This window comes from Scomber japonicus, chromosome 10 (assembly GCF_027409825.1).
Source record: "Scomber japonicus isolate fScoJap1 chromosome 10, fScoJap1.pri, whole genome shotgun sequence".
Lineage (NCBI taxonomy): Eukaryota > Metazoa > Chordata > Actinopteri > Scombriformes > Scombridae > Scomber > Scomber japonicus.
The window spans coordinates 8,110,262-8,128,782 of NC_070587.1; the positions used below are offsets into that span (position 1 = coordinate 8,110,262).

The following is an 18,521-nucleotide window of genomic DNA, read 5'->3' on the forward strand; positions in this document are numbered from 1 at the left end:
CGCCTCAGAACAATACACTTGTGAATACAATTGTCATAAGAGTTTTATTCAGTTCCTTCCACACTACAATCAACTTCGAAAATGAATATGAAAATTAATACACTGACATGGGGAAAAAATGGAAATAAATCCTGATTTACATAATGCTAAAGGGGAAAGTTACATCATTTTCCTGAAGTTGTCCGTGGCTTCTTTTACTTTCTCGAGTTCGGTCTGGCTCTGTCGTAGCTGTGGAGAAAAGGAAGTCATTATTTATCAGGAATTCACAAGTCAACACCTGAGAGGAAAAAAAACCTTCCGATTTGATTTCTTTTTCCCACCTTCTCAGCATCCTGCTCCTGCACCTTCACTGGCACCTTCTCTTTGTAGTCGTTCTTTGCCATCTTCTCTCTCAGTTTCTCCATCTGTTTCTCCAAGTCACCTTTCTTTGTCATCAGCTTCCCCATCTCCTTCTCTACGTCAATGAGACCCTGTGGGAATAAAAAGGTAAATGGAAGACAAGGATGAGAGTTGTAACTTACGATCTTCCAGTATAGGAAAAACAGCGGATTCAAGTGGAGCAGACACAGTTTTAAGTATTCCCAGCATGTTTACCTGCCTTGATTAGAAAGCAGCTGAGGTGTATTCATGCTCCAAGATTATTCAGCAGTAATTAAGCAAATATACTCAAGTACAAATTTAAAAAGGTATCGAGTGTTATGGTGTTTTGCAGCTTCACACTTGAACCCCATTATATTTGACAGCTTTAATGAATTTGCTGATTCACATTTTACATACGAAACATGTTCAGTTAATAGAATTTGAAAGGAGACTGAACAGTCCAACAGTATATAAAGTAGTAGTAGCGTCACCTCCACATGAGGAGCCCATCTGCATTATGAAGTACATCTTGATGTTAATACTTGATCATGTTTTTCCACCTATTCAAACAATAGTCAGGTGCCCACATGAACACTTAAATGTTTTTGTTTGCTGTAATCATTCCTCCTGCTCATCGTGGCCCTGAAGACATTTCTTCTCAAAGCAATTAAAATCTAAGATGGGTGACAATCAAGTCATGATTCTGTGCAAAAAAACATATTAAAATTTAACGAAGCTGATGTGAGGCTTATACAGTGAGAATTAATCAAATCATATGGGTATCTCTAACAGTTACGGTCTTTGTAGTGCAAAATTTCCTCTTCCTGTTATTATCCCACCACTGTGGCTCATTACAGAAACACAAAGAGTGAATTTGGTACTAAAAGTACTATGTTTAGAGGATATCCACTTAATATGTCTAACTCTAACTGCTGAAGCCTTTACGAGAATAAATTCATAATATTACAAGAAAAAAGTCATAATACTACGAGAATAACGATAACGATTGTGCAAACGACTGTGTCTATTTTGAAGAAAGAACCACACGGACTTGGAAGAAATTGCTTCTTTTGTGGAAGAGGAGCTGTCTGGTGGTGGTGCAAGGCTTTCTGTGGTAGCGACATTAACTTTAATATTTAACATTAATTTGACATTTAAAATACAAACCTATTATGCGCTTCAACCATTTGAGTGAATGATGCCAAACGTAATGTTACAACTTTATTCTCGTAGACCTAATATTATGACTTCATTCTTGTAATTTCAAAAAAAAAAAAAAAAAAAGTTCTCTTAGTCTGACCCTAATACTCCATCGTACACATGTGAAGTTAGCAGAGGAGGGATTGTAGGACTTAAACTAAATTGGGCAGATTACCGGCTCTCACCTTGAGCATGAGGTTGATAGTACATCTGTCAGAGGCGATGGCCACAGCGCAGCCCTCTGGAACAGGCTGATTGGCAATCAGAGGGATGATTGCCTGTGAGTACGACAAGGTCTGAATCTGCAGACTGTACTTCTGCACCAGGGACACAGTAGCAGAGTCTATGCACTGGAGGTAGCCTGTGAGAGAAATTGATGTACAAAAGGTCAGGCATCAAGAGAATAACTTATTGACAAGATTCACTCAGGACTCAATACAGACTGTCCCTGGTATGTTATGGCAGTGTGGAAAGAAAAATATGTCCTTTGTCAACCTGGCTGTTCTTGTATTTTTGTCAGTTATATTCAGGGCAAGGAGGGTGAGCCTTCCAAAATCTCTTGAAAAAAGGTGGCAGGCTTTTATGAACAGTCTTGATAATGTACAAAAAATTAAATAATAACACCCAGGTGGCTGATTACTTGAAATTGTTTCAGCACATTCACTGAATTGTAACAAAGGTTTGCAGCACTGCAACTTATGTTCAATTCAGAAGTCTGTCACTTTATATTTTTTTAAACATTTAAATCTCTACAGGTCTTCATTCATATGCTACCAACATTGAAAGAGACATACAGATGGGCTACAGATATCAAGAGTTTCATATGTTGTTCAGATCAGGGAAACCGTTCACAGTGATATTCAATAGCCAAATTGTTTGACAACACACCTGAAACCAGCAGCATGGTGTGTTATTTTCATAGCTTTCTCTCCAGTATTTTGATGTTTTAAGTTTAAACAGACAAAAATACTATGACTATGACACATATGATGCATCAAGTTGTAAGAAGGTCTGTAGTAACCATGTTTCTCTGGTGGTGTCACCATCTCTGTCGTTACAAAGGTCCAGGGTTGAAAACTCCAGGCGCCCTATTCAAACTTGCCAACCATGTGGCAATTTATGCATGTGGCATGTTTTTAAAATTCTTCTGAAGGTCATATTAAGTTGAAGTCTTCATTGCCGCTTGCAGCTTTATTTTTAAAGTTAACTTATTTGAAAATGAATTAATTTCAACATTTTGGAATTGTGAAGATCTCTAGATGTATTAAATATCATTGGCCTTGAACACGTTAGTTTGTGTGTGTCATCTTACAGTCAGCCCGGGTCTTGGTCAGGTTGTAGTCTGCCCTCAGTGACCGGATCGTCTTGACAACAGTCATTACAAACTCCATGTCACGGTCGACCTCCTCGCTGTGCCAGCAGAACTAAAACAAATCACATAAAACATATTGCTCACAAAGACAGAAAGGGAACATCACCAAAAAAATTGCTGCTGTGACTATTATTTCACCCTGTCAAACAATGAGGAACGCTGCCACTTTATACAAACTACTGCATCAGTTGTCACCTGCTGAGTCATCTGCGCATCAGTGACATTTTGAACAACAATATTTTCCCCTTTCCTTATCTCACCTCTTCAGTGTCAGGGTAGGATGTGACACAGATGCTTGGGGAATCAGTCTGAGGTCGTCGTCGTGGTAACCTCTGGTAGAGTTCCTCAGTGACGAAGGGCATCATGGGAGACAGAAGGCGCAGACCGACCTCCAGACAAGTGTAAAGGGTCTGTCTGCACACCAGTGCTTGTCTTTGGCTGGTGCTGTCTGCCTCTGCTTTGCTGAACACTGGTTTCACACTTTCCTGGAGAGTTGGAGAAGTGGATGAGAGAAAGCAGTGGAATGTGGTTTGGTCCACATAAAGTCAATATCAAGGGACCACAGTCTCCCCTCTGCAAAAAATGTATTAAAGATGCTCAGTGGCCACAAACTGTCTTACCAGGTAGACATCGCAGAGCTCATAGAGCCAGAAGTTGTAGATGGCGGTGGTGATGGATGGGAAGTCATAGGCCTTGAAGCCAGTGTCACAGAGACAAACTGCAGCACTCAGCCTAGACAGAATCCACCTGTCTGATGCGCTTTCCTCTCCACACAACTGAAAGTATCGAATGATGTGTAAAGAAAAAAGATTTATTCAGTAAACAACTCCTGTGCTGAGTACCTTCTCTCAAATGTCAGAGTGGGCAAGGTTATGAATACAATGCAGGATTATTTTGAAAGACAGCATATGGGCAAAGTAAATCCCCCAAAACAAAACAAAAAACTGCTTTAGAAAACATTTACATGGTCAAAGTAGGGTACGTGTGTCACTGAATGAATATAAATATGTAAACATATTTTTTCTCTAGGTCTCACCTGGGCTTTCTCAGATGGTACAAAGTTGTCTCCCAGTGTCTTCATGGCAAACTTCACAGCGTTCCACAGCTTGTTGCAGAAGTGACGGTAACCCAGAATACGGTTGACATCCAGATTGATATCCCTGCCTGAGAAAGACACTCACAGGAATGAAAATGTCTGCATAAATGAAATCAATACTTAAATATCTAACATGTAACATTGCTTTTTTGATTTTTAAACAACTGGCCTTGTACTGACAAGACTGTCAATGCCTTTATCCACCATTCAGACATATTTTAGGAAGTCTGGGTTGAGATGCAGTTTTATCAAGGCCGTTGGCCAATGGAGGCCTTACGGGGGGAAAAGAAGACAAATGAGTTCACCTTGGCCAGTGTAGGCGCACAGAGCAAACCGCAGAGCATCTGTGCCGCATTCTGGGATGCCATTTGGATAGTCTGACTTCTGGCCCTGCTTTGCCTTCTCAACCTCCAGTGGATCCAAGTTACTGTCCGTCAACTGGGCATGTAGACCCTAGAGGGAAAAGGACAAGGTATAAGGAGGGATGTCACCACTGAAAACAAAAACAATGTGTTCATGTCTTCGCATCTTGAAAATAAGGGCTCTCCCTCCGCCTTAATTGGGTGGACAGGCAAGCATATTTGAGGAGGCTTTTAGGTTAAAGTGCAGTTTACTACAAGTCCTTCAGTGCCCTCTAGAGGACAGGTCTGACTGAGCAGTTTCCTTCCAGCTGGTAAAGAGATTGATGGCATCAATAAAAGCTTGTTGGAGGCAGAAAAAAAGTGCTTAATAAAGCTTACATAAGAAAATGAGCCTCAGGGGTGCAATGAGCATGTGATGACCATGTAAAAGACAGTGTTTGTGTGTACGTGTGAGTGTCAGAACATGCATCAAAGTGTGATTAGGATTTACCTCTAGGGAGATTCCAGTAATGACATCAAGAGGGTCAATTACGTTGCCTAAAGATTTGCTCATCTTTCTTCCGTGGGCGTCCCTCACCACCGCATGCAGATAAACCTGAAAAAAAGCAAAATCATCATTACTTAATCATGTCCGGCTAACAACACTAATATGATTTCCTGTTTTTTTTTATTGTTTTCTGGGCAGTTGTTTTTGTTCTCACCTCTTTGAAGGGCAGCTTGCCGGTCAGTTTGAGGCCCATCATCACCATACGAGCGACCCAGAAGAACAGGATGTCATGACCTGTCTCCAGCAAGGTGCCAGGGTAGAACACATTCAGGTCCTGGGTCTAAAAAACAAACAAACATTAATGTTGGAAATACATAAACACAGAAGGAAAATACAGCCACATGAAATTATTACATATATTCATGATAGCAGATTTTGGTGGCAGCATTTAAAGTTTAAACGTTCTTCTTTATCACATAATCTGCTGTTTTTGAAAAGAGTTTCTACTGCAACTGATATCCATAAATATCTTTAGCATAAAAAGGCGCCATTAATGTCAGTATATGGTTGGTTGACCTCAGTCTTTTACCTCATTAGGCCACCCGAAGATGGAGAATGGGAAAATGCCAGACGAGAACCAAGTGTCCAGAACATCCTCATCTGAAATACGGGAACAAAAGTTATCAAATCTGTATGAATATGGAGTAGAATTAATTCAATTAGGTGAATCTGTGCAGCGGCATAACATGAACAGATTAGATAACCTTAAAAATGACTGTGGTAATGAGACAGCTAAATTAAAAACTATTAAATCTTACCCTGTCTGAGGGTGATTTTGTCAGCTGACACATTGAAGCGTTTTGCTGCCTTCTCTCTGGCCTCTTCCTCCGATCTCCCACTCACCCAGTAATGACCATCCATGTCCTAAAAACAGAGAAAATAAATAAAGGAAATAGATAAAGAAATGCACAATAATTACGCAAATAGCTTTTATATGTCATCTGAAAACCTCTAGAATCGACAGTAGTGATTGGTGTCTTCTTACCTCGCCTGCTTTAACAGAAGGATCGTTGATAGTGACGAAGTATGCGGGAATGCGGTGACCCCACCACAGCTGACGAGAGATACACCAGTCCCTGAGAGGAAGACGGACTGATCAAATCTGGAACAAGACTCACTACACACTTGATTGATCTTAATAATTTATTGGCTAGAGCTCTAAAGTGAATAATCTGCTAGATCAATCAATCAACATCAACTATCTTTTTTATCTTTTGATCATCAGTTACTAATTTATGCAGTTTTTCAAACATATATTTCCAAATGTTCTCTGGTTCCAGCTTCGCAATTATGAGGATTGGCCACTTTTCTTTGATGAGACAAAACAAGCATTTTGAAGACATAGCCTTCGGGTTCACCTTGGGAGAAATTGTAATGGATATTTTTTACTATTTTCTGACATTTTAGAAACTAATTGCTTTGTCTAAGATGTGAGAAAATTGTGAAAAGGTTTACATCTTTAAATTTCTTTTGTCTGAAACCCAAATCACACCAAGTTTACTATCATGTATAACAAAGAAAAGCTTTCAATCATCAGATTTGAGAAGGTAATTGCAGCAACATTTTTTGGCATATCTGCTTCAAAACAACAATGACTCAAACATTTCTGCTGATCATCTAATCGATTAATAATCAGTAGCTGCGTTGTACTTCTGTCAAGACTTCAGTGTAATAGCTCATAAGTGCACTTATTGTAAATATCAAAGTCCTAGACTAATAATTGTTATTACTATAAAATGGATCACACCTATTTCAAAATATTCAACATCATACATAAAACAAAAGAAACATGTTTAAAATCAAGAAGAGTTAATCACCTAATGTTGTCCATCCAGTTGAACCAGGTCTTGAGGTGGTGATCAGGGATGATTTTGAGCTGTCCCTCTCTGACGGCGTCGGCGGCCTGCTTGCCCATGTCTGTGCAATTCACATACCACTGTGGCTTCAGCAGCGGCTCCACGATGTCCTTGGAACGACTGATACACAAGAAGATGCTCAGTAAGGCTTAAAAAGACGTGAAGAATGAATAGATCTCAACCAACAATGATTTGTGCTCCACACATGCAGACATGAACCCAATCTCACCTGCAGACTGGTACAACCATAGGGTTGTCTTTGATCTCTTTAAACTGCCCTCTGTCTTTGAGAGCCTGAAGCACTGCCTTCCTAGCCTCAAAACGCTTCATACCCTGGAGGGCCAGAAAGAATAGTTAAAATTGAAACTTCTTTACCAAGCAAACTAGGATCATTTCTGACTTTTAGTGTCACAGTGGAAACACATTGCAGGGGGAAAGACGATAATGAGACACTATACCAGGAAGGGAGGAGGAACGTTAATGAGCAGGCCGTTCTCATCCAAGATGTTGATGAAGGCCAGATTGTGTCTCTCTCCAACCTCGTAGTCATTATGGTCATGAGCGGGGGTGATTTTGACAGCGCCTGAACAGAAAATGGTGCAGAGGGACAGATGAGAAGGAGAGAGGAGGGAAAAAAAGAGAACAGCCCTAATGAGGAAAAGTGGCTATCTTAACGAGTTGTTATGCTTACTTATCCTCAGCACACTGTTTCTCTGTTCCAGTGGTTGTGCCTACCTGTTCCAAAGTTCATGTCCACAAAGTCATCAAAGACAATCGGCATCTTGCGATCACAGAAGGGATGCAGTACCATTTTCCCCTTCAGATGCTGATATCTGGAGTCGGCGGGGTGCACAGCTACAGCCGTGTCTCCCAGCATAGTCTCAATACGAGTTGTGGCCACAATCACTTCCTCATCTAAAGAACAGAAAGAGAAGGTGTGAATGTGAAGAAAAGTATTACTAAAGTGGCACAGAGCGTCTCAGTTTAAAATAATCTGCTCTCAATCAGCTCACATACCTGACCCGTCGACCTTGTAGGCGAAAGATACCAACACTCCAAACTCGACTTTCTCTTTGTAACCAGGCACAGGTAGCAGAGTTCTGCCAGTGAGCTCCTTCTTATCCACCTGAAAACCAACCAGAAAAGGTCATCAATAGAGCACATCATGTGCAGCAATGGCAAAACAGTTGACATAACAGTCATATTACAAGGTTAATAAAGCAGGGCTGGGTACGGATCATTTGCTGTGAACACCAAAATATTCACAGCAGAACAGTATAATCACATTGTTACTCCATTATAAAAATAAATCTTTGCCCCTGAGCCACTATGATGTCCCCAAAATCTAACAAATTCATCTGGACTTCCCAAATGCATGTTTAAATTTTTAGATAAACACAAACAGCCACAGAAGAACTAAACATCAGGATATATCAGATTAAACAACAAGCAAATACAAGACAACTTTCAATTCTGAAGTTTTCAAAATGTATTGGTGTTTGATATTCATCAGCAAGCTACATATAGATATACTATATAATGCTTTGAGGCTTATTAACCAACAGTTTTAGTATTTTTGGCTAATTCAAACCATGACAGTAAGATCCTATAATTTGAGTATAAAAAGTAAGAAAACAGCAGACTGAGGTGCACTTTTTGACATTTGAACACATTGTAACTTGCCTCAATGTCAGAGATGGCAGAGTTTAGTGTGCAGGACCAGTTGACCAGCCTCTTGCTCCTGTAGATCACTCCCTCTTCATGCATTCGAATAAACGCCTCTTGAACTGCATAGGAAAGTTTCTGGACAGAGAGAACAGTATAGACTATAAATGAGGAGTATTTCTTCACGTTCTGTGAAATTTAACTGAGTTGAGGTATTTCAGATGCTTACAGGGTCCATGGTGAAGCAGGCTCTCTCCCAGTCCAGAGAGGAGCCCAGCTTCTTCAGCTGGTGGTAGATGCGATCTCCCTTTCTAAAAAGGCAAAAAGAGGCTTTATTTAAGCATTTCTCCTACTTCAAATCTTTTACATCTCTTTTTTCTACCACTTCTTTCACTCACTCATTTTTCCATTTCCAGACTTCTTGGATGAAGTTTTCCCTGCCCAGGTCGTGGCGGCTCATGCCCTTCTCTCTCATCAGCTTCTTTTCCACCACCACTTGTGTGGCAATACCAGCATGATCACAGCCTGGGTTCCACAGAGTGGTCTCACCGCGCATCCTGTGCCTGGACAGAGTGAAAAGAAAATAACAACATGGTTACAGTATGACAAGAAGTGAGAACTTACGAGTCTCATCAAGAGTACGACAATGAATTTTCAGTATTTTAATCTCAATAGCAGAAGTAGTAATTTCTGTAGTTACCATCTGGTCAGACTGTCCTGAATGGCATTGGTAAGGGCGTGACCCAGGTGAAGTGATCCGGTCACATTAGGTGGAGGGATACACATCATGAAGACGCCACGAGGATTCGGCTCACTAATACTCTTTCTCTGCAGAGTGTAGAGAGGGAAAGACACATTATTACTACTGGCTGCACTAACTGAAATGAAAAGTATGTGGTATTATAGTCCGAGTCAAAGGACTTTCATACTCCAAACTCAGGCTTGAAATATCCCTGCTTCTCCCACCATGGATACCAGGCAGCTTCAACATACTGAGGGCTGTAGGAGTCAGGAAGTGGACTGATGGTATCTGACACCAGAGGAAAGAAAGAACACGTTCAGATAAGAAGCTAAAAATGAAACTAAAATACCCTGCTATGAACGGAGAGAGCTGCTGTAACTGGAGCATTTAAAAGTGAAGTAAAACTAACAATGATCCAAACTAGGCTTAAACTTGAGGAAGTAACTGAACTGAATACTGAACTGAAGCTTTAACAATTATCCTATTTTAAAGCATGATTTATCCTGTTGTATACATTTAATCAGGTGTTTCATTTAGAAAACAGTCTGCTTGGTAAGTTAACATTATACAGACCAATAGAAGGTACTGTGTAACGATGCTTGCCTCTCTTTAGCCTTTGGTCCATAAAATCTCCAAATTCTTGCTAAATCTGTTTGTGCGATCAGCTGCTTCTGTCAACTTCACTGTGCATTAATGTTAAGTGCATACCCTCTTCTATATACAGTCCCAACCACCCATACTAATTAATCACCTTTTTTCTCTCCAGCAGGAGTAGGGGCGTTGTACGCGATCACTCCCAGCTCCTTCTTCTCGGGTTTAGCCTTTTTCTGAAACAGAAAGAGGTAGAATTATGGGTTTTTTTTAAGTGACAACAATGTTTTACAAAGTGTTATTTATAAGAAGTTGCAAAGTATAAATACCTCTGCCGGTGGCTGAGTCTTTTTCTTCGCCTCCATTTCCTTCTTCTGTTGGAACTTTTCCAGCTTTTCTCTCTTCTTAGCCTCCTTCTTCAGCTGGGCTTCTGTCTTTGGTGGGCCTGTGAGAGGAAACAAAAAAGATCTGAATACAAATTACACAAAAAAATAAATATATTCATGAACTATTAATGGGACTTCCTGACCATTAGCTGTGGCTCCAGCAGAGTCAGCAGCAGGACTGGCATTGGCAGCTTTGGCATTTTCAGCAGCATTGGTCTTCGGTGTAACCGGCACCATCTTCTCACACAGAGTGATCTTCCCCAGCACCTTCAGGAACTGTGGCTGATTAATGCAGGTTGTGAACCACCTTGTAACATTCGCCAAGACCTTCCTGTCCGACGGCTCCAACACCTACAAAAGAGAAAGAATAACAAATCAGGCTGAGAGGCTGTACTTATGTCACAGATAAAAATCAACTGAATGGATAAACCTGTAAGACAACTCAGTGTTGCATGACATACGTACATATTTGAAAGGTAGAAGGACAGCTGCAGCTACAGCCATATCAGCCAGGGTGATGCTCTCTCCCACTAGGAAGGTTCTTGGTTCAAGTGTTCGATCGAGAGCCTTTAGTACACGCAACAACTCTGTACGGGAACTCTGCTGGAGCTGAGAAAACACAAGTCATTGGATTCATTTCCCTGTGGAATGTGTACACGGAAATTGGATTGTATCTTGTTTAAGAATCATATCTTGGACTGAAACTGTGCCGTGACATAGCAGAACACATAAAAGAATAAGTGAAAAACGAAACCTCACAAGTGTAACTCATAAAGACGTCCAACTAAACATGTGGATACTCTTCTCACCTTCTTATCCACTCCTATCATCCCCATCAGTGGGAAGACCACAGCGCAGGACACCGGGGTGAGCTCGTTGTCTGCAAAGCTGATCCACTGCCACACCTGGCTCTGCTGCTTTGCATCCACACCAGCCCTCTTTCCCTGAGAAGCCAAGTACCAGGCCACAGCACTGGCCCCACTCAGGACGGAGTCATCGTCCGCAGCAGCCAGCACAAGGGTCGGTCTGGAGCGGGCATTCAGAGACGCAGGAGGGTCCTCTGTGATGGTCCGTGGGCGCGAGGACGAACAAAACTCTGCAGCAACAAGGGCCAGAAGGCTCCTGAAGTCATCAGGGTGAGGAGACACGTAGAGAGTGGCCATCCCTGGAGGAAACACAGAAATAATGTACATTGCGAACTTGGGTTTACTTGTGCACATTTAGATCATTTTTGCTGTTAGTGAATGGCCTGACAACATGTTTGCCATTTAGTTTAGCTAGTTAGTTATTCTATACCTGACTGATAATAGTGGTGTGTGTGTGTGTGTGTGTGTGGGGTCTGTCATAGGCTATTTTTAGGGGAATATTTCAGACTTGGGATCAATGAATTGGGGGCGGCTTGTCCAATCAAAGACAAAAGCCATGTCCACACTTGGGGGAAAGCTGATTTTAGGGTCAATGGTTGAGATTAGGGTTATGTTAAGATGAGGTTAAGTCTCCAGTAAATTAATACAAGTCTGAGTGTGAACCATGAGTGTGAGCAATACATGTGTGAGTTTCTCATATTAGTCGTGACAAACTCGGTGATATCTTTAGGTTGCTTCTTAGTAAACAATCCAGTTATTATATTGGCTTCGTTGGTTCATAGTGTCAGAACAATAAGCTGGTTATGTAACTAACTTATCTGACTCCTATTCTGTGAAGCGGATCTCTGCCACCTGTCAAATGCTGACGAAAAGTCTTGCCAAGCAGGCTACCTTGGTTAGCTTTAGCTAAACACCGGCAAACTAAACCCGGAGTTTCAATGCCTGCATACTGCTCAATGTTTTACTCAGGAAGACAGTAGTTGTTCAAGAGTGGCTCCAAGGATAGTGTTAAAGAAAGACATTACTTATAATTGAACATGTTCATGAAAATAGTCCCTACCTTTGATTGAAACAGAAAGAGACGTCAGCTTAAGTTAGCATAAACAGCAGACCCACATGAGTCCTCTCCGCCTCTCTGCCGTCTGATGCAACTACAGCCAACCATGCGTTCCGGGGTCCATGTTTTTTCCTAGGATGGCGAAGTCATTCTCACTCTAAGCCTAACCAATCCGTATCCTCATCATTAATCCTGGCCAACCCAGCCAACGAGTACTAGCCAATCAGAGGCACAGTAGCGTGGTCATACCTTTGCCATCCTAGGTCAAAATTGGCTTCCGGTTTTGATCAGCCGCTTCCGCTACAAAAGATCTTCATATAAAAAAAATTGAACCTTAAAAACACAATGGTAGAATAACCACTAGTGTCCCTTACTTAAGTAAAAGTTATCATTATGCAGAATGGCTCCTTGAGTATTATACTGTTATGGTGTTATAATACTTTATGTATATTTTTATTTCAGTGGCATGCCAAACATTTGGCCCATCCCACATGAGAAGACACCACTATTTTACAAAACATGCATCATCTGGTAATACTTATACAAAGCAAGGAAACAAACAAAAATACAAAACAACACCCCAAATGAACTGTTTATTGAAAACAAATGTAACATATCTACAGATTATTTCAATAAAGGGCTTTTTTCTGTTCTCCTAGGCTTTTTCCAGATAACTGGCTGATGTGTATGTGATCTTTGTGCATCATTCAGATTTACAAAATCAATATCTATTTTTATCTTACTAAACAAGTTATTGCTAGCCCGGGTAAACCCATGCTCTCTTTCCAGCAACAGTCCACTTCACTCAGAAAGTTACCTCACTTGTGGTAGGGGCTAAGTCATTGCACAGTTACCACTAAAAAGGACAGTAGAACGAAAAATAATACTGTTTTTTGTATAATTTAGACAGCACATTAGACTCAACAGTCAGTGTTAAAATCCCAGATATCAGCTGGGGCACATAGAGATCTTTGCTTTTTAGACAAATTATATACAACATAATTCTCAGTGCTGTATTCAGTTTTTTATCATTGTGAATATTTACAGTTTTGGTGTAGTCCACATATCCTCAGCCCACTGCTCTTTGTTCTGGGTATAGTCTCATCTATAGCATCTATGTGTCATGTCTCATAAGATGATCAAATGTTTTGCATATAAACATTATTGGATTATGATCATTAACGCATAAGCAGTAATGTCATGGCTGGTAAAGGGTGAGTTCATTTTGACTACTATTTATATAGTTGATTGATACTATACATAAGGTATAAATTGTAGTGGAGGAAAATAAGAAGGGAAAATATGATTGAAATATTTAAGTAAAGTGCAAGTTCAGTGCTATCTATTACGCATGTTTTATATTTATACTTTAAATTTGGATGGTTAATACATATAAACATGATGTAGACATAGTCATCATTATATTATTGTGTGTTACCATGAGCAATGGCATAAAAGGACATAACAATTAGCCTTGTTTTGATGGAGGGAAACATTATACACAGAAGGAAACTGTAAAATAAGCGATCATTCTCTTTTATTCAAATGTACATGTAAGCAAACATTTATCATAACAATTAGAGTATTTTACATGAGTTGTCCTGAACAATTACATCCAAACGCCTTGTTGTGCACAGTGTTTTTTAAATCACAGTTCGGTCAGCTATCCCAGCTCTCAAATACAGCAGATTATGTGGGCACAGTGAAGTGTAAGACCTATAAGAAATCTGTATTTCACTAAATTTGAAACATTTTAAAACATGTAGCAATCCTTCCAAAGAAAAAAAAGGCATATAAATGGCATCACATTCAAATAGCGTGCCCCTTTTCCACACATCATTGTGCTAAAGAAATTTACAAACCAAAACTGCAGAAAATATTTGACAATGTTTGTTCCTGATATTCGTCATCTGGAGTCTGGACTCCTTCACTCTGACTCCTGCCCAAAAGCCATTCTCACTGGGCCAGTAACTGTATCCACCATCCCCATTATTAAACTCCCTCCCAGCCTAAACACATTGCCCACCCCGTTTCCACTTCTCCATGCCAGCTTCCCCAACCCTCCACCTACAGTTTTTGCTTGACCCCCCATCTCTGTCATAACTGTTCCTACATAGCCCTCGCTCTGCTCCCACAGACGCCCTCCAAAGAACTTAGTCACCCACCAGGCATTATCCAGCGAGTCAACAAATATCCCCACTGTGTCCCCTGCCAGTGTGCCCATGCCAGTTACCCCAGTTTGACAGCTGCTTAGAAGAGCCTCCAGGATGGAGGAGGAGCAGAAGTAGCCACTAGAGAGGCAGTTCTGACCGATACCCAGCAGCATTTCTGCAGCTGAGCCCGTCCAGGAAAACAGGTCAGAGATCAAGAGGTGGAACACGGAGAAGGTATCACCAGGCAGGGCGAACAGAACTCCAAGGTCCTCCTGAAGAACATATGTCACCTGAATAAAGATAAAGACAAACACAACACCTTTTAAAAATGAGTTGAAAAGGTGTGAACTGAGGTGACAAAGACCTGAGGGCATGTACTGAACTCATACCTAAAGCTGGCCACACCTCATTCCTGTCTCTGGGAGGAGTAGCGTGGAACGAAGACATTTATTAAAGGACGCATTGTCACATTGAAATACGATTGTGTCTCTGCAAACTGGCTACATAATTGAATATAATCAAACATCTCAGTGTTTAATGTTATGGTCTCTTGCATTTTCTCATTGCTTTGAATGGAGTCCTTATGGGGTGTTCTGTTTTTTTCTGTTGCTGCTTGCTAACTTCTTAAACTTTTCTGCTGTTTTTTTAATATATATTGTAATCAATCATATATATACTACATTATACATGATTATTGTTATCATTATTATTATTAGAAGTTGATATTGTTGAGAGAGACTGCAACTAACAATTATTTTTATTATCTGCAGATTATTTTCTCAATTTATTGATTAATCATTTAGTTAGCTAAATGTTTAAAAAGATATTCAATTTAGTGTCCTGTATGATAACAAAATATCACATATAAAAGGCTAGAAGCACATCATTTGTGACTTTTGAGGAGCTTTCTAAAGTCTGACAACCCTGATAATATCTATCTCAGCTTCGGCTTGGAAACTGCAAATATATTAAAGTGACCTGAAAAGTGAAGGATCCAGTATATTTTGGGCTTAACCCATAATAGAAACTCAAAGTTAGGAATCCAGCCTGTCTCTGTCTCTGTCTCTTGTGATTCACTCAACCAATATGACTATGTACTAATAAATTGCTGGTGTATAAATGCTTCGGTCACAAATTTCACCTGTCCAGGTAACTGTGTAATTGTGGAGACCACAGGCCACAGTGGAGCTTTAAGGATGGACAAGGTGGTGGAGAGGATGTAGACCACAGTGCTGCTGGAATTTGTGTCTTCCTCCGGTTTCTCCACGGTATCATAGGCATTGCTGCTATCTGATGTCACTGCTTGTGTTGAAGTTTCCTGTGTCACATCAGCAACATCATCAGCTGCATCTGGCTGAGCATCACCAGTAGCCATATGTTTCTCTTGACTTTCCTGGATGTCTTCATTTGAATCTTGGCCAGTGGTATCTAAACCTGCGTCTTCTCTTATAGCATTTTGATCAGTAGTATCTGAATCCAACTTTTCTATATTTCCAGGGTGCGCCTCATTGTTAAGACCCACTGTGGTTCCAATAGCCTCCCCATCTGCTTCTCCACAGCCTTCAGAGAACAGCTCTGCCACTCCTAGCATCTCCTCTAGCTCCTTCACACTTACTTCCCTCACCTCTTCCCCTGTCTCTCTGATTAACCCCACACTAATGCCTCTGTTCCCCTCCGGGATAGAGCAGCACACTGCAGCCCACAATGGCTTCATCTGACACTCCTCATCTTCATCCTCTTCCATCCCGAGTCTTCCCGCCCCAATCAGGATGAAGAGATCACCCCCTAATATGCTGCATTGGGGAGTGATGCCTGACTGGACCATTGTTGTGATTGTTGAGTCCCAGTGTTGAAGAGGGGAGTCTGTGGGCGAAACAGGACGAGATGGATCTCCTCTGAGAAGACCCGGCACTATAATGTTTTCCTCCTCCTCTGTCTGAAAGAAAAAATAAACACAAATGTTAAGATATGAGGGCACTATGAAAGTATACTCGAGCTGTACCCAGCTGTTCTAACTTAAGTTAATATCTTCATATATGAATCAGTACGTTTTATTTAATTATGCCATATTAAATCTTCATAAGTTTTTGGGGTCATGACAAATGTTTCCATACAACACACAGTAAAAGTTACATGTGAAAAACATACTATGAATGTTTCACTGCCTGCAGCAGTCTTTGAGGCTGAAAGATTACATTTTGATAAAGTTCACTTCTTTTGTTGATTGTTTACACAAGCTCTTGTCTGTTCTTATTATGTCTGTGTTTCATTTTCAACTGCAGGGACTTGCAGTTAAATACCGGAGTTGATTGTTTACAACTTGCATCCTGGATCACAAATATGTGATGTCATGCTATACGTCTTTTTCAAATGCCATAAGTCAAAAGCAGATAGTATCTATATTAACAACATGATAGATGTGTCCTTACCACAAGCCCTTCCCCCTCCTGTCCCTCTCTCTCTGTCCATCCATGGCTGAGATGGAAGGCGAAGTAGACAGCTGTGTCACAGGTTGGTTTGTGCAGAGTGGCAAACGCCTGTCCCCCAGGCAGGCTGTGACAGAGTGGATGCAGCAGCGGCCCTGCAGAGGCTTCCTGAGGAGGTGTCTGTCTGTAGAAGCAGTGGCTGCAGTGGGTGAAGCTTGACTCTGAGCTATCCTCAGCTGGAAGAGACAGGCCTGGGCCCAGCACTGCCAGCAGCCAAACAGCCGCAGCAGCTGTACTGACAGCAGCAGGACACAGCATGGTGGTGGTGAGCTCAGCAAATCCCCCCTCTCTCTGTCTCACACACACATACAGAGCGAGAGGAAGAGGCTTATAAATTATCCAGTGGTTTCCGTATATAGATGGAAACGATAAGGTGGCCAAGGTTGGCAAGCTCTGCTGGTGGTTTGTTGTTTTTCTCACTCGTTCCTTCTTCTCTCCTCCAGTTTGTCTCCAACCATGTCTGTCTTCTTTTACTGTCAGCTGTTCTCTGAGAGAGTGAGTCTGGTGTTGCAGGCACAATCTTGCTTACTCCTTCATTTCCCTTTCCCTGACAACCTCGCCCCCTCTGTCAGTTCCACCCTCTTTGACTCTCCCTCAGGCTGCACCTCCACTTCACCCCTCCCTCTTATCCTCTCTATGGTTACACCTTCAACTCTCATTGCTGTTAAGTACACAAACCAAGCCCACACCCAAAATATGTGAATTACCTGTATGTCTGCATTCCCAAACAATGGTCGCACTGCATGGGGTTAGTCACTTGATTGACACTCTGTTGTTGTCCATTTTTCCTGAAAGTGCTGACTCTGTATCAAGTCAGTTTCTTTGAAATACCTCCAAATCAAGCAGGACTCCTCACCGGAAACTCAAATATGATACTCATATGCGAATTCTAAATTTAACAAGGTCTCTTCATGAAATCCTCATTAAAGCTTTATCCTGACAGTGTCACAGTCGGGGGTCATTGTTTCACCCACAGTGCAGTGGATCTTGAAATCTCACTTCCCAGGAAAAATATACTCCCTTTTATGGCTTGCAGATTGCAGCTTGCCTTCATAGAAATTAGAAGCATGCCCGTTGAGACATGATGTTGGCACAGAGAGTTTATGACAAAATCATTATGTAGAAAATATGCAATGTCATGTCATAATCCAGTACTGTGCATGTGTAAGAGACAACATTGAAATATCTTGCCCTCTTCTTGACATCTAGAAGAATCAGGCTGCCTTCACGTTGCTTAAGCGTTATGACCAACATGAGTCAAATGTACCCCTGGGCTTCTGTCTAGAGTGATATCGAATTCCTTTGCGGAGGTCAAATAAGCAGACGAATGTGCACTAAAAAACATGTACCAAGTCTGAACTAGCCTTTCTTGATCATAGTTTTAGAATAGTGTGTTTGGACATGTCCTGCATATAATAACGTTTTCACAAAGATTATCATACCTCCATGACTGACTTTAAATCTGGAACAAGCTTTAGGGTGTGATGTTTTGGGTGGGGCATCACATCATACTAAAAGATGTGTTTAGCACTGCTGTTATGTAAAATAATGCATATTTTTAGACTAACATACAACTCTAATCACATGTTTTAGGTTAAATGGCCTCTCTAGTATGTTGGATGTCAAATCTATGAATGAAACCCGAAAACACCATTTCACTTTAAAATTAAAAACTTTAGTTGATTGAAATTGACAGTTTAATCTGACATGCACAATTGGACAGGTGCAAAAACAATATATTTCCATTCATTTGTAGAAGCTTTGATATTTGTTTTAAAAAAA

The 18,521-nt window shown here is 40.9% G+C and overlaps 1 protein-coding gene across 1 annotated transcript; it reads right to left on the reverse strand.

The window, feature by feature from the left end:
- Window positions 1-25: 25 nt before the first annotated feature.
- vars1 (valyl-tRNA synthetase 1) lies at window positions 26-12,171 on the reverse strand. The gene is made up of 29 exons (XM_053326395.1): window positions 12,104-12,171; window positions 10,987-11,342; window positions 10,643-10,786; window positions 10,321-10,528; window positions 10,121-10,236; window positions 9,952-10,027; window positions 9,388-9,488; window positions 9,159-9,286; window positions 8,857-9,021; window positions 8,688-8,769; window positions 8,477-8,596; window positions 7,811-7,919; window positions 7,529-7,708; window positions 7,252-7,376; window positions 7,023-7,126; window positions 6,755-6,913; window positions 5,923-6,013; window positions 5,696-5,801; window positions 5,467-5,537; window positions 5,092-5,217; window positions 4,881-4,985; window positions 4,334-4,481; window positions 3,969-4,096; window positions 3,553-3,708; window positions 3,193-3,417; window positions 2,873-2,984; window positions 1,746-1,921; window positions 321-470; window positions 26-228 (listed from the first exon to the last, which is right to left on the reverse strand). The coding sequence occupies exons 2-29, from the start codon at window positions 11,338-11,340 to the stop codon at window positions 160-162; spliced, it is 3,834 nt and encodes a 1,277-aa protein (XP_053182370.1). The 5' UTR covers window positions 11,341-11,342; window positions 12,104-12,171; the 3' UTR covers window positions 26-159.
- Between the last annotated feature and the right edge of the window lie 6,350 nt (window positions 12,172-18,521).

Bases quoted from the DNA above. Each gene is read 5' to 3' on its own strand.
- vars1 (XM_053326395.1), bottom strand. From the start codon at position 11,340: ATGGCCACTCTCTACGTGTCTCCTCACCCTGATGACTTCAGGAGCCTT. The intron at 10,028-10,120 runs GTATTTATACTT...TTTCTGTTTCAG, and splicing joins AGACTCAGCCACCGGCAGAG to AAAAAGGCTAAACCCGAGAA. The intron at 4,482-4,880 runs GTAAATCCTAAT...TTTTCCCTCTAG, and splicing joins TTACTGGAATCTCCCTAGAG to GGTCTACATGCCCAGTTGAC.